This window comes from Oculina patagonica, chromosome 2 (genome assembly GCF_052425735.1).
Source record: "Oculina patagonica isolate OP01 chromosome 2, crgOcupat, whole genome shotgun sequence".
Lineage (NCBI taxonomy): Eukaryota > Metazoa > Cnidaria > Anthozoa > Scleractinia > Oculinidae > Oculina > Oculina patagonica.
The window spans coordinates 29,069,490-29,083,854 of record NC_135759.1 but is presented as its reverse complement, the minus strand read 5'-3'; the positions used below and the strand labels follow the sequence as shown (position 1 = coordinate 29,083,854).

General features: G+C 40.4%; 1 protein-coding gene and 1 pseudogene across 1 annotated transcript; both read left to right on the top strand.

Annotated features, from left to right (window-relative positions):
- Positions 1–457: 457 nt before the first annotated feature.
- LOC144641940 (octopamine receptor beta-2R-like) lies at positions 458–1,905 on the top strand. Its single transcript, XM_078500954.1, has one exon. It carries the CDS (start codon positions 481–483, stop codon positions 1,318–1,320), a length of 840 nt encoding a protein of 279 aa, XP_078357080.1. The 5' UTR covers positions 458–480; the 3' UTR covers positions 1,321–1,905.
- Positions 1,906–3,647: 1,742 nt separating this feature from the next.
- On the top strand, positions 3,648–5,413 carry LOC144641939 (histamine H2 receptor-like; annotated as a pseudogene).
- Positions 5,414–14,365: the final 8,952 nt, after the last annotated feature.

The window sequence follows — 14,365 nt, the reverse complement described above, 5'->3', positions numbered from 1 at the left end:
AGTCCAGACGCTTTTGAAACCATCCTTTTTACTTTCAATTCCTTTTTTGCTTAATTTGAATAAAATTTTAAACTTTCAGATGAAAAAGGCTTTTCGCCGGTGGCCAATGCTGCAGCGAGCGGTGAAAAGTGACGTAAGGCACTCATTTACTTATGTCGAAATCAACTGAGCCCGTCTTATATCATCCCGCTAAATAAATAATGAGTGATCCCTAAAATAAACTGGTAAAGTTACCCAAATTAACCTTATACATACTGGGACAAATTGAACTGTGTAAACCAATGAGTGCTTTAAACTTAATACGGTAATGGGCGAGAAAACAAACGCAACGAAACACTAGCCTATGAAAATGGCATTAATGAAATACTGTTAATGTCAATTTACATAAATAAATGCCAAATCAATTTTATCACCGAGGAAAATCAACTTCGCGTCGTTCCTACATTAGCAAGAACTGTATTTTTTCAAGATTCTTCAGCAATGTGGTTTTGGATCGTCTCGTTGGTCCTTACTATCATAGCAATACTTGGCAACGCTCTGGTTATATATCTCATCATGACCCGCCGTCGGCTTCGCACCAAAGCAAACTGGTTTGTTTTCTCGCTCGCCACAGCAGATCTCATGTTAGTTGTTGTATTTATTCCGCCTCATTTCTCCTGCCAGATGGTTGGCTGTAGCCACTCAATAGTGATCCTGTATTTAGTCTCTTACTTTGGGGAAGTTTCTGTTACTAACATAATTGCCTTCACTGTGGATCGCTATTTTGCTATAGTCATGCCTCTCAAGTACCCAAGCATAATGACCAAGACGAAGATCGGTCTCACTCTGATGTCTGCTTGGTTGGCGCCGTTCATTTTGGATACAATTCCCACACTTTTGTTGTCAAATGAGAAGATCGCACAAATTACAAGCATGGTGATTTTTCAGATCTCGCCGTGTTTTTTCTTAGCGATAGCAACGCGACAAATGATTAAGATAGCAAGCAAGCATTCGAGGCGCACATCACTGCTATTGAAGCAGCTGAAGTTCAACCAGCCGAGCCGCCTCATGCAAGGAAAATCAGAAGCTTCTTCAGCTCGCTTGATCAGTATTATGGTTGGAGTATTTTTAGCCTGTTACATATGCCAGTCTTTATCTTCGTTGTGTGCTTGTTTTACGTCTTGTAGAAAATCGCAACCAGAGGAAGTTGTTAGATATACCTTAGCTCTGCTTCTGATTATAAATTCAGGTGCAAATCCTTTCGCCTACGCACTTTTTAAGAGAGATATTAAGAAAGAATGCTCTCGGATGTTTTTCTGCAAAACGAAAAGAGAGAGATAATCACTCGCTCTTTCCAAGGAGGAAACAGCTTTGGTTTTTCAATTGTCTTTAAGGAGCCAGAATGTCTGGAGTCAACGGTTCGTAAGCCTCGCGTCTTCGGAACCTTAGAACCCCAAAACTGACCAAAATTTTTCATAATAAACCAAAAACCTTTGAAATGTTTGGTTTTCGTGCAGCAGAAGCTCTTTGTCTTCCATTTATCACTTTAAAACCGTAGATTAATCTAGACGACAGTTAATATGTAAGCCTGTTTAACTGCGGCTTATGTAAAATAAAAATTTGCAGTGAAAAACAGACTTTGAAAACCTTTTTGCCGATGGTGTATTTAGGCATATTAAGTTTAGTCTAGCTAACCATGAGTCACGCAAATAATTATATAAACCTGTGTACCTAGACTGATAAACTGACATAATTCCGTATCTACTGCGATCGATTTTACCCTCCAAAAGCCATGCTTGCTTATTTCCCTAATTTTTGCTAGCGTTTAGTTCATTCATTTTTTACATTTTTACATTCTCGCAAAATGATGTTCAATCAAAACTTAAATCTAAACAAAACTTTAACTTCAATGGAGTTTTAATGCATCTTCTTGTAATTAAAAGTAGGCCATTATTAATGGAACTAGACTTCTCCTGTTTATCTCTAATGGGTTGGCGTCACTACGCGTTTTTATTTTAATTGATCACCATTTTTGTGAGACTACCAGATGTTTCTCTTATCATTATTTGGTTTATAAATGAGAATCACCGAACTTAACCCACTAGTCTCCGGTTCCATTTAGCACTTTTTTTGTCTTCCACTGTTTATCAACTGTAAAACGTTAAAACCAAGTGAACTTTTCTCAATTTTACAAGGACTGACTTGCCTTAAGTTCGAAGCGAATTGAGAGTGCCATTCACTTGAATGCTGATTTTTCTGCTCACAAATTAATGAAATGATATCCTTTGAAAACAACTACCTCGCATCGCTTTTAAGCGCATTAGGCATCTCCAAGGCGTTGGGATCAATGCAAGGCGGCTGTTTTCGAAGGAAAGGAATAAATAAGTATCATGTTAACTCATGGCATTTCCAAGATGGCCGGGTATAACGTTTCACTTGTGACAGCGAATGCCATTTAATTTTTCGAAAAACGAAAACAACGTCGGCTTTGCGTTTTTTTGGACAAATGTGGCCTCAAAATGGTGGAGTTTACAATTATGGTAGACTTGTGGGGAGTTGTCCGCTCAAGGAAACACGGGACAAATGATCCATAAAACTTAGGCTCTATTGATCTCATTTTGACGCCGTGGATCAGCTAAGGGCAACACAAGGCAAGGTGGTGTAGCTTTAGTTGTTGAAAAATCTTTGAAATCCTTTAATCTCCACTTGGAATTAGTGTCCTACGAAATTGATTATTGCTTTCTTGCTATATTTCAAGTAATGTGGTGGACGTTCGCTTATATTAAAATATATTATAAAAACAAACAAAAACAAAGGATCTTTCAACCAGCTAGATTAATTATTACGACTTGTACATTACTTGTGTCCGTACTAGTCTGAGCGCTGTTGCCTGGCAACGGCTTATAACTCCATTTATAGAACTGGGGACCTTTCTTCCTTTCTGTCCCTTGCTTTCTCGATAAGCGAGACACAAAATTCACAGAATCCTGGAACCAGTGAACAGCTTAATTTAGCATATTTAGCCTTACGGTGGAGTGAAGAGTTTAGGAAATGGTCTTATGAATAATCATTTGCTTCAATGCGGGAATTGGTACTTTTGAAATTTCTCCTTTTTTCCTGAATTTACCTGCATCAAACTCAAAAGTATCGATCAGAGCCCTTCGGCAACGCAAGGGAACCAATATAGTGTACGTGTTGCAAATTTACTGCCGTGATGCATGTTTTAAGTTCTCAAATTTCCGTGATGTTTTCAGTTCACAAAATTTCCGTTTCAATTAATATCTTCCTTACAAGATGAATAAATTAAAAGGCAAAAATGACAGTAAAAAAAGGAAATAGCTCATGCATCTGTTATTAACTTACCGCACACTAATATTCCTGAATAAAAAAAACATTTGGCTGAACTTAAATAATCATCGTTAGTCTGGCATTAAGTAATAAAAGCAATCATGCATTTATTTATGATGAACTTCATTTGAAGAGAGACACAAATTTATTAGTTATTTATCCTGGTGGCTCCGAGTATTTACAAAAGTTAAAGAGAAAAGAAAATAAAGAAATAGGAATAAGGATAAAAATTATTTATTCAAAAAGCATTTATAAAAAAAGACAAACAGAAAACAAAAATAAACACCGAAAAACGTGAGTCATTTACATTTAGTTAAACCACAAGACTCGTTTCTATGAAAATAGATCGAATCATGCCTTAATAGCCACCAGCTCAGAGGCATTAATTCATTCAAAGTGATATCCGTAAGGGCTAATTTTAATGTGCTGCAGCCGGTATATTTTGCTATTATTGTGATTATTTATCCGCTGCTGAACGGAAGTTTTTAAATGACTTGTATTGGAAAGAGTCCCGACCGAGATGCAGACGATGGCGGCCGACGAAGCTTGTCATGAACTTCCAACAGCAAAATGGAACGTAGTCTTAACGACTATCCTCGGCCTGCTTATTGCTATCACCGCCTGCACAACGAACGTGTTAATACTCATAGCAATCTACAAGAAGCAGACTCTTCACTCTGTGACAAACTATTTCCTTGCTTCTCTAGCAGTCGGTGATTTCTTTGTCGGGATCGTCGCACTACCGCTCTGGATCACACGATCACTGTTAGCTGTCGCCGACGAGGAACATCCTCTGAGTATTTCTGTGGACTGTGTTTACGTTTTGTCTGTTGGTATATCAACATATAACTTGTGTTCTGTCAGCTTGGAAAGATATGTTGGAGTCATCTTGCCTTTGCGATACAACGCCATCGTAACCGCAAGACGCTTTCGATACGCTGTAGCGTCTGCTTGGGTTATTTCAAGCTGCATCGCTAGCCTGCGTTTGGTTATCAACGAAGACATTTATTGGATCATAGCTGTTTCTACAGTGTTCTTTATCCCAGGTGTTCTAATTTCTTACTGCTATATTTGCATTTTTAAAGAAGCATCTCGACAGTCCAGAGCTATCGGACAGCAAAGCGGTTCGGCTGTTAGCAAGCCAAATGCACAACAAAAAGGCCTCCATAACGATTGCTATTGTTATTGGCGTTTTTATTTTGACTTCCTTGCCGGCCCTGGCCTTTTCCATAGCTGAAGTGGCTTCAGAGAAGGACAGTTCGTGCCAGGAGAACAAAACAATGGAGTCTTGGGGAACGTGGGCGCTTTTCTTAGCTTACTCAAACGCAGCAATAAATCCGTGGATTTATGCTGCTAGGAAAAGTGAATTTAGAGATGCGTTAAAAGTTTTGATGTTTTGGAAGCATCAAGAGTAAAATGGATGATATTTTCATAACGTTTCTAATTTGCACGTGGGCACTTTTCTTAGCTTACAGTTAAACGCAGCGATAAATCCATGGATGACCCCATAGATTTTAGATCGATTTTAGATACAAGTTAGATATGCGTTAAAAGTTTTGATGTTTTGGAAGCACCATAAGGAAAATGGCTTATTTCATACATAACGTTTCTAATTTGCAATACAATGAAACTTAGCATGTATATCAAGGCAACTGCAAAGGCTGCGAAACATCCTCATTCTCTTAAGCTGGTAAAACGGTTTTAACATTTAAAATAAGTAGTATAGATCTAGATTCAGTAATTTAACTGTTTGTAATCAAAAGTAGGTTTAGATGTTGACTAGAAATGAAATCTTGATAGCTGGTTTGCAGTTTTCCCCTCCAACTTAATTGCCTCGCTTCTTTGTTCCGCAGTTTATTATCATGTAAATGTGATATTAAGTTTTTTGTCAAGAGGGCAATTGCCTGCACGGAAAATATAGATCGCAAGATATTTACCTTTTAATATACTGACCAAAACTGTGACGAGAATAACTAAAATAAAATTTGTGTTTACAGTAACGTTTAAAAAAGAGATCATGGCCCTTACAAATAAAAATAAAAATAAAAACAGTAGATCCGAAAGATAAAATTTGCATTCAAAGCAATTGTGCTAACAACATCCGTAGGAGGTGTAAACAAACATCGTATCCAATAAATACCTTACTTCAAACAACCGTCACCTACTACAGTTAAGTTCTGAAGATTATTTTTAAAACCAGACACCTTACTGGTAAATTATTATTGCGAGACATCAGATACATGCACATGAAATGACATATATAGTAAATATAAATGAGGAAATGAAAATGCAAGAAGAAAGGCGTCAAAGCTTAAAGTACTCAGGATCATGTTTAAAAAAGGTGGTAGTACTGCTTTGAGGCCTAACATAAACCATCTCCAAAAGTTTGATAACTGAAAAGTTTAAGTAAAGTTATCCGCAAACCCAAAATATTACGGCTTCACGTCCGCTACAAGCAGAGGTCAGACAGGACGATGGCCGCAATTCCGTTGTCAAGGCCTTCATTTTGAGATCCCTATATTGGATTGCAGAAGTGGTCCTTCGTGGCAATTGCAAGCCTTTCATGAGTTTGAACAGAGATGAAAGCTTTCCTGCGCCAATTCTGTTCTTCCTGTATTTCTGTACATAATTCATTAAATTGTAACGTCGAAAAAAAAAACATACAAAGTAGACAACCTAGGCAGCTCGACACAGTTAAAGCAACGCCGATATTGCTGTTGTTAACCGGTACGTTCGGCCTAAAGAGGATGTGTTTAAACAGGCAAGTTAATTTGAAACATAAGGAAGAAAAAGAATTGCGGTCACTAAAGATGCGAATATTGTTCATCGTGGTGTTCTTTTAGGTAATGAACGTTTATTCGTTTGTCTCACGATAGAATCGCTTTGAGATGTTGATCGCGACGTTCGACTGCAATACTGCTAGTCTTCATCAGGCGATGAGGAGCAGGAGGGCATTTTGCGGGCGCATGCGTGCAACCGCTGTACAAAGACCGCGTGATCTTGGGAATAAAAATGGCGCGGAAGATTCAAACTTTGTTTTTTGTACTGTTTATCGTCACATAATTTAATATAGACGTAAATTTCGCTAAGAAAAAGTGTTTTGTGTGTGGCAAGGCTCTTATAAAGCAGATAGCCTGGGACAGGTAGGAAAGCCTTCACCGACAAAAATCAAACAGGCCGTAAAAAGAGGAAAACATTTATTCGCGTGCTGGAGTGTGATATATTAGGATCAAAACTTCACATCAAATCAATTGCTGTAATACAAGCAGAGTCCGCGCAATATTATAGCTTGTCGGGAGATTTTTTGCCTAAAGGGACGGCCACCAAAGAAAAGGGTTTTCCCTGAGGGGAAAGACATGTTTGGGTGTTCTGCACACGATAATGCAGCTCACTGATGACTCTAAAGTAAGGCCAACTTGCCCTCGACTGGCAAACAGGGTTTCCTGGAACAAGAACTGCAGTTCTTTAAATCACATTTAGGCGACACATAAGAAAAACAGTCGTTATAACAGAACGAACATCAATCTTAAAGAAACAAACGTTGAAATGAAAATTTGAAAATAACATTGTTTATAGTTCAAAATTATTTCTTAAGACATTTTATGCAGCAGTTATTAGAACGTTTCTGAAAAATATATATATCGCTTGTTCGTTTCATGCTATTTTTTGACTGGTGATCAAGGCTAGATTTTGATAAAGGAGCCAAAAATGTACTAATTAACATAGTAAAATGTAAACAAATAGTCTACCAGCAAAGAATTACCATAACACTTTAAAATTACGACCGATCTCAGTAATTCTTTTCTTGTTCAACGGAATAATTGTGGTACATCGAAATGTGAAGTTATTTTGACCAATGCTTAAGTTTAAGGAAATAATCACAAACGATAGTTTCTCTGTTAAAATAAACCAGCGAGAACGTACGTTAAAGAAAGCTAAAAATTACCACAATAGACCATTTTTTAACGCTACCTTCGCAGCATTAGACGATAGTTCAAGTACTTCAGGCTCCATATATCATCGGTAGACGCTGGAGATCAAGGTTAGATTTTGAGATTTTTGCATCGTGAGAACGATGAAATTGTAGTTTTATGAAAAATCTGAACAAAATTATGACCACTCGCTCAAACCCGGGATACTTGATTATAACATCGTATAGTTAAAACTGCTGTTTTATATTTTAGTACTAAGTAGCCGTAGCGCTTTGTCCGTTTAGATCTCCCAGCTATTAAAAACATGGGCAAGGTATTACGGTTCTCGACATTCGGTGGCCATTTTGTCCACGCACAATGTTTAATACACATAGCCAAAGTCGATCAGATAAACGGCACGCCGACACCAAAGTATGCTTGTTGTTGTCAGAAGATAAAGCAAGGACTCTTAGTATCGTATACAGCAAATAAAACTTAAAACACCTTTCATTTTGAGCTGAAAATTAGGCCATAAATTGTGAAAAATATGTAAACAATCGATAGCAGAACTTCTCTGTCGTGCGCACTAGCCCATATCGACGCATGCGCACGCAAAATGCCCTCCTGCTGCGATGAGGTCGATTGTTTACGCGTCGCTATTTATGCACGTTGGTTCGCTGTGATTGGTGCATTTCGATTCTCATTATTATTCCGACTAACAGATGATGTTCCCTCAGAGGTCCGCTTTGTAGTTGAACGGCTGTTGTGCTTTCTATGCTTCAGGAATTTCAATGCCGCTATCGGCTCTATTGATGTTATTAGAATGAAGTCTTATTTGGATAGCATCTTTGACCCTGCGTGTGTATCGGTGAGGGTCACGATCGATAAACTTGACTTGATTCCATAAAGGAATATACCATGCCCCGTTTCGTTTGCGTGCTCCGAAACTGCGGAGGTTTGTGTATGAGCAAGCCTTATGTCTCTGTCGTGTTCTTTTATCCTGTCTTGCATCGCTCTCCCTGTTTCCCCTATATATACTTTGCCGCATTCACATGGAATTTTGTACACAACACCGTCTTGTTTGCCTGGTTCTAGAGCGTCTTTCGGTCGTACTAAGTAAGACCGAAGAGTTGTGTCAGATTTAAAGACGGTGCGAAACCCTTGTCGTTGTAGGCAGCGGCGAAGAACCTCTGATACACCTTTAATGTAGGGTAAAACCGCAGTAGATTTAGTAGTGTGTGTGGGCTTTCTATATACACTGGTAGTAAGAAGGCCGTTTGAGTTCCTTATAACTGACGTGTCGAGAAAGGGAATGTTGTTATCTTTCTCGGTTTCCATGGTAAAACGAATAGTGGGCTGTTGGTTATTGCCAACGAGACAGCCGAGCCAAGAGGTGAGGCTGTCGAGGCGGCAGAATCATAGAGCCGTGTGCGTATGAGTGTATAGGCAGAGAAAATCTTACGTTCTGCGTAAGGGACTTTTTTTTACCATATTTGGGTGTAAGTAAACCCCATATTTGGGTTGTATTGTTCTTCCCAACTGGTTCCCAGTCTCTCACTCCTTGCTAGAGAGCAAATGACCAAAATGGCGTCCACGCGGCTCGCTGTTAAAATTTTCAATGTGGTCATTCATCCCTTTACCGATAAATACACCTTTAGGGAACTAGAAATCGAAAGAGAATACCCTACAGAATATTCGACCGCCGAAAAAATAAACATCAAGGTCTTCAAAGCGATGAAATAATCTTTCGACTTTGGAGTCCTTTAACTAGTTTACGATCGAAGAGAGAGACATGAAAATCAAAACGGACTGTTGACTTCAAATAGAGTTTTCTTGACTTATGAGAATGCTGAAGTCGGGTAAATGCTTCCTTTTAGTGTTGATTGTGTTTATAGTAATTTTTGACCGATGATTTATTCCAAATCAAATACCGTTTATATTTTATTTGGCACGCATTTTCGCTACGCGTAGGAATAACATCAATTCAAAGCGACTCTCACTAAAATTACTGCATGTCATACACACAAGAAAATAAAGTTGTTTGCTTCTAACGGCAAATGTAATGTTAACTTGAATAAAAATTTTGTCTCCAAATAATCCTTGACCGTTCAAGGTAGCGTAGCAGACATCTGTGTACGTTTTTTAGTGTGTTTAAAAGAGTGCGCGATCGCGAGAATACGCGCGCTGGAAACTACGGCGCCTGCTACGCAGGCTATCAAGCCTGTGTCATTTATCAACACCAGAGAAATAGCCCTTATATTGCATATTACCTAAAATACAATTTACCATAACAGTGGTCATTTCAAATATAGTTCTATCAAAAACCATTCAATATCTGTTCTTATGAACGAACATGAGTATTTCGCTCGTTGGCACTTACCGATAGGTACAACTAGTTAAGATGTTGTAAGGTGTAAAAGGTGTATCAGAGGTTCTTCGCCGCTGCCTACAACAGCAAGGCATTCGCACCGTCTTTAAATCTGACACAACTCTTCGGTCTTACTTAGTACGACCGAAAGACGCCCTAGAACCAGGTAAACAAGACGGTGTTGTGTACAAAATTTCATGTGAATGCGGCAAAGTATATATATAGGGGAAGCAGGGAGAGCGATGCAAGAACGGATAAAAGAACACGACAGAGACATAAGGCTGCTCATACACAAACCTCCGCAGTTTCGGAGCACGCAAACGAAACGGGGCATATATTCCTTTATGGAATCAAGTCAAGTTTATCGATCGTGACCCTCACCGATACACACGCAGGGTCAAAGATGCTATTCGCGCCAGTCCCTTACAAGAGCGAGTATAAATAAGAGCCCTGCATCTCATTTCGGCCCAGTTCGCGTAAGAATCCTTCGCTTCTGTTACCTGATGTGTTGTAAAAGCAAATGTTAAACTCCGTTTTGGCCGCTGTCTTTCAAGCTTAAGCATTTCTTCGACGCCTTTACACTTCTGCAGCTATCCAGTCCCAAGTCCGGCACTATCTGGTAAAGTAGCGTTGTGTATTTATCTGTTTTTGTCATTTACTGGCTTGTTTTTTAATACCACGTGTTCCCTAGTTAGCTCTCGTTTGTGCAGCGCTTTTTCCTCGGTTCCCTCGCTTAAAGTTTGCACGCTTGCACTGTTGTGAATGTTTATTTTATGCGTGCTTCGCCTAGCAAACTCCGGGTTTGTGAAGTGCTTTTCCCGTCGGTCGGCTTCCAACACATTTTGCACACGTTTATTCAGTTTATTTGTTATGTCAGTGTGCTTCGCCTCGCAAACATTGGGTTTGTGCAGTGCTTTCCGTTTGCACACGTTTATTTTGTTATGTTAGTGTGCTTCGCCTCGCAAACATCGGGTTTGTGCAGTGCTTTCCGTTTGCACACGTTTATTGTTGTTAGTGTGCTTCGCCTCGCAAACATCGGGTTTGTGCAGTGCTTTCCGTTTGCACACGTTTATTTTGTTATGTTGGTGTGCTTCGCCTCGCAAACATCGGGTTTGTGCAGTGCTTTCCTTTTGCACACGAATATTTGTTATGTTGGTGTGCTTTGCCTCACAAACATTGGGTTTGTGCAGTGCTTTCCTTCTGCACACGAATATTTGTTATGTTGGTGTGCTTTGCCTCACAAACATCGGGTTTGTGCAGTGCTTTCCTTCTGCACACGAATATTTGTTATGTTGGTGTGCTTTGCCTCACAAACATTGGGTTTGTGCAGTGCTTTCCTTTTGCACACGAATATTTCTTATGTTAGTGTGCTTTGCCTCGCAAACATCGGGTTTGTGCAGTGCTTTCCTTCTGCACACGAATATTTGTTATGTTAGTGTGCTTTGCCTCACAAACATCGGGTTTGTGCAGTGCTTTCCTTTTGCACACGAATATTTCTTATGTTAGTGTGCTTTGCCTCGCAAACATCGGGTTTGTGCAGTGCTTTCCTTCTGCACACGAATATTTGTTATGTTAGTGTGCTTTGCCTCACAAACATCGGGTTTGTGCAGTGCTTTCCTTTTATTTGCACACGTTTATTTGTTGTTAGTGTGCTTTGCCTCACAAACATCGGGTTTGTGCAGTGCTTTCCTTTGCACGCGTTTAATTTGTTTAGCCAGCGTGCATGCTTCGCTTCGCAAACACCGGGTTTGTGCTGTGCTTTCCTTGGCCCCTGTGGAATTGTACGCTTTTATGCTTTATTAGTACTTGTATCTGTGAGGTTTTTTGTTGCGTACTTTGCCGTGCAAACTTCGGGTTTGCATAGTGCTTTCCACTCCTTTAGCTTCCGTACACTGGTTTTCTTTTTGCCACCGTATTGTTTAACATGTTTTGCTCTGGCATATCTGTTTGGGTTTTCTTGACAGCAAAGTTCACTGTTTTTACACGTTTCGATTTTACTGCCCTATTGTCCCGGGCCATTTTTCTTTTCCTTTTCTTCCCATGGTAGCCTGAAAGGGTGTCTAATGCCCTAGTCGGATTACTGACGCTCAGGCTGCCATCCCTTGGGTGGGTTCTCTCGTGCATTCCAGCGCCAAATATTTTTGTCCTATGCCATGTACATTTATCCTGGATTTTCTGTATCTCTAGTTCTGCCGCCCAAGGGAAGGCAGTCTGTCATCAGTTGCTTTATGATTTGTATTTGTGGAAAAGTGCTCGGCTTTAGGCCGGGGATAGCGAACTTTTGCTTAGATAACTGCGCGTCCTGTCCCGGGCCATTTTTCTTTCCTTTTCTTCCCATGGTAGCCTGAAAGGGTGTCTAATGCCCTAGTCGGATTACTGACGCTCAGGCTGCCATCCCTTGGGTGGGTTCTCTCGTGTATTCCCAGCGCCAGATCTTTTTGTCCTGTGCCATCTTATTTACCTGGATTTTCAGTACTTCAAGTTCTGCCACCCAAGGGAAGGCAGTCTAGCCTCAGTTGTTGTATGCTTTGTTTGTGTGAAAAAGTGCTCTGCCTTAGGCCGTGGATAGCGAACTTTAGCCCCTGGAACCTAGTTTAGACCTTGTCAGCAAGATTGGTTAGTGTCTTGCTAGCCTTTCGTCTTCAGTTATGGGTTGCTGGGAAGGATTTTTCTGGTTTGAGTTTTGGGTCTTTGGGTTTGAGTATTGGCGATGTCTTGGGTCATCTGGTTTTGGGCCATGTTATGCGCAGACTTCTGAGCGCGGGAGCATATCTCCATCTCTTATTAGCGAGCGTGAAAGGGACTGTCGCGAATAGTATGCTATTCGCGCCAGTCCCTTACAAGAGCGAGTATAAATAAGAGCCCTGCATCTCATTTCGGCCCAGTTCGCGTAAGAATCCGGGCTGTTGTGGCCGAGACCTGTTGTTTATTCCTTTCGCGCTTGCCTCTCTATGCTGCCGTGCTTTTTCTTTTCCCACCCTCCCTCACCCTTTCCATTTCCGCTTCCAACTTACCAAAGCGCGGTCGCATATCTCCATCTCTTATTAGCGAGCGTGAAAGGGACTGTCGCGAATAGTATGCTATCCAAATAAGACTTCATTCTAATAACATCAAAAGAGCCGATAGCGGCATTGAAATTCCTGAAGCATAGAAAGCACAACAGCCGTTCAACTACAAAGCGGACCTCTGAGGGAACATCATCTGTTAGTCGGAATAATAATGAGAATCGAAATGCACCAGTCACAGCGAACCAACGTGCATAAATAGCGACGCGTAAACAATCGACCTCATCGCCTGATGAAGACTATCGTGAGACAAACGAATAAACGTTCATTACCTAAAAGAATTGCTTTCAGCTCAAACATAAATATTTTCCTTCCTCTCTCAAACGTAGTAAAAATGTCATGTGTAAGTACACGTAATGGCGATTCCAGGAGGGAGGGGAAGAGGGTCTCCTAGCGTTAGGGTCAAATGCAACCCTTCACATGTAAACATGAAAACAAGTGGCGCTCGGAATATCCTATTACTAGGATGATCGTAGCACTAGGATCATTAAATTTTTCACGAAAGGAGGATGATCCCAGTGCTCGGATGATCCTCTTTCCATGTAAATGGTGCCTTTTAATAGTAGCATGGCCTTGTTAAAACGTACTGTACTAGTCATGAAAGTTGTTAAAAAGTGGTGTGGCTATGGCTGAGTAGGACGAAAGTGACCTAAAATTTGAACAAGTCGGGCCGACGTTTTCAAGTTGTCAGTGATAATTGAAAGAAAATCACATAAAACCATTGATTGGGGTTTATTCGCATCTTAATTAAAGAATGAATTTATGCCAGGGAGGGGGGGGGGAAGCAGCTTTCCATTCATTATCTTATATGAAATCTGAGCGATGTTCTCACAACCTGCAAAGCAATGATCGAGGCGGTAGTCAGCGGATGCCTCTAAAGCGCATGAGCAGATCCTCTCATTCTTAACTTGCCAAAACAATTTCAACAACATGGCGGCCAGTGGGAGAGTTCGGGTTACTTTTTCAAAGCAAGTAAGGTGCATCAAATATCTTCGGAAAGCTTCTTTTAGTCAACATGTGGCGTTTGTTGTGAAAATAAACCATTATGAAAATGGTTAACGTTATGAAAACGTGGAGGTCAAATTTTCCCGTGTCGGTCGGAGCCATTGTTCTTGCTCTATTGTTTCGAGGTTTTTTGGTTACTGGGTCGTTCTTTGTTTTACGTCATTTGTGATCGCTCTGTGCGTTGCAAATCGTGACACATTCATTTGCATTCCAGTGCTAAAGAGTAACGCGACATCACAAAATTCTGCGTTTTTATACAGTAAGCGACCATGTCGAAATTTTGGTATAAAAACAGTGCTTTACGTTTTAAGTGAAGAGAGTTGTAACCCCTTTACAATCACTGAATCCACCGCATCGTTGTCGTGGTTACTATAGCTTCCACTTCGCTTGAAAAGATGGCCTGTGTCATCGTCCAAAAACCGCTGACTTGATCGTGAACTGATCGCGTTGCATTTTGAGAACATCGATATTCGGTCCCCGCAGACCTCGTTTGTATCTCTCTCCCCTCCCTGACTTATGCCTTTCTTTCATTTTTTTAAAAGTTATTTTGCTGATCAGCGAGTGTACCCTCATAGTCATAGCATAGTTAACACAAGACGTAGAAAACTCCCCATGACCCTGAATTTTGTGACAGGCGAAACTTTTACGGCCTTGAGGCGTGTTAAATGGGCGGTCAAACAAAAAAGATA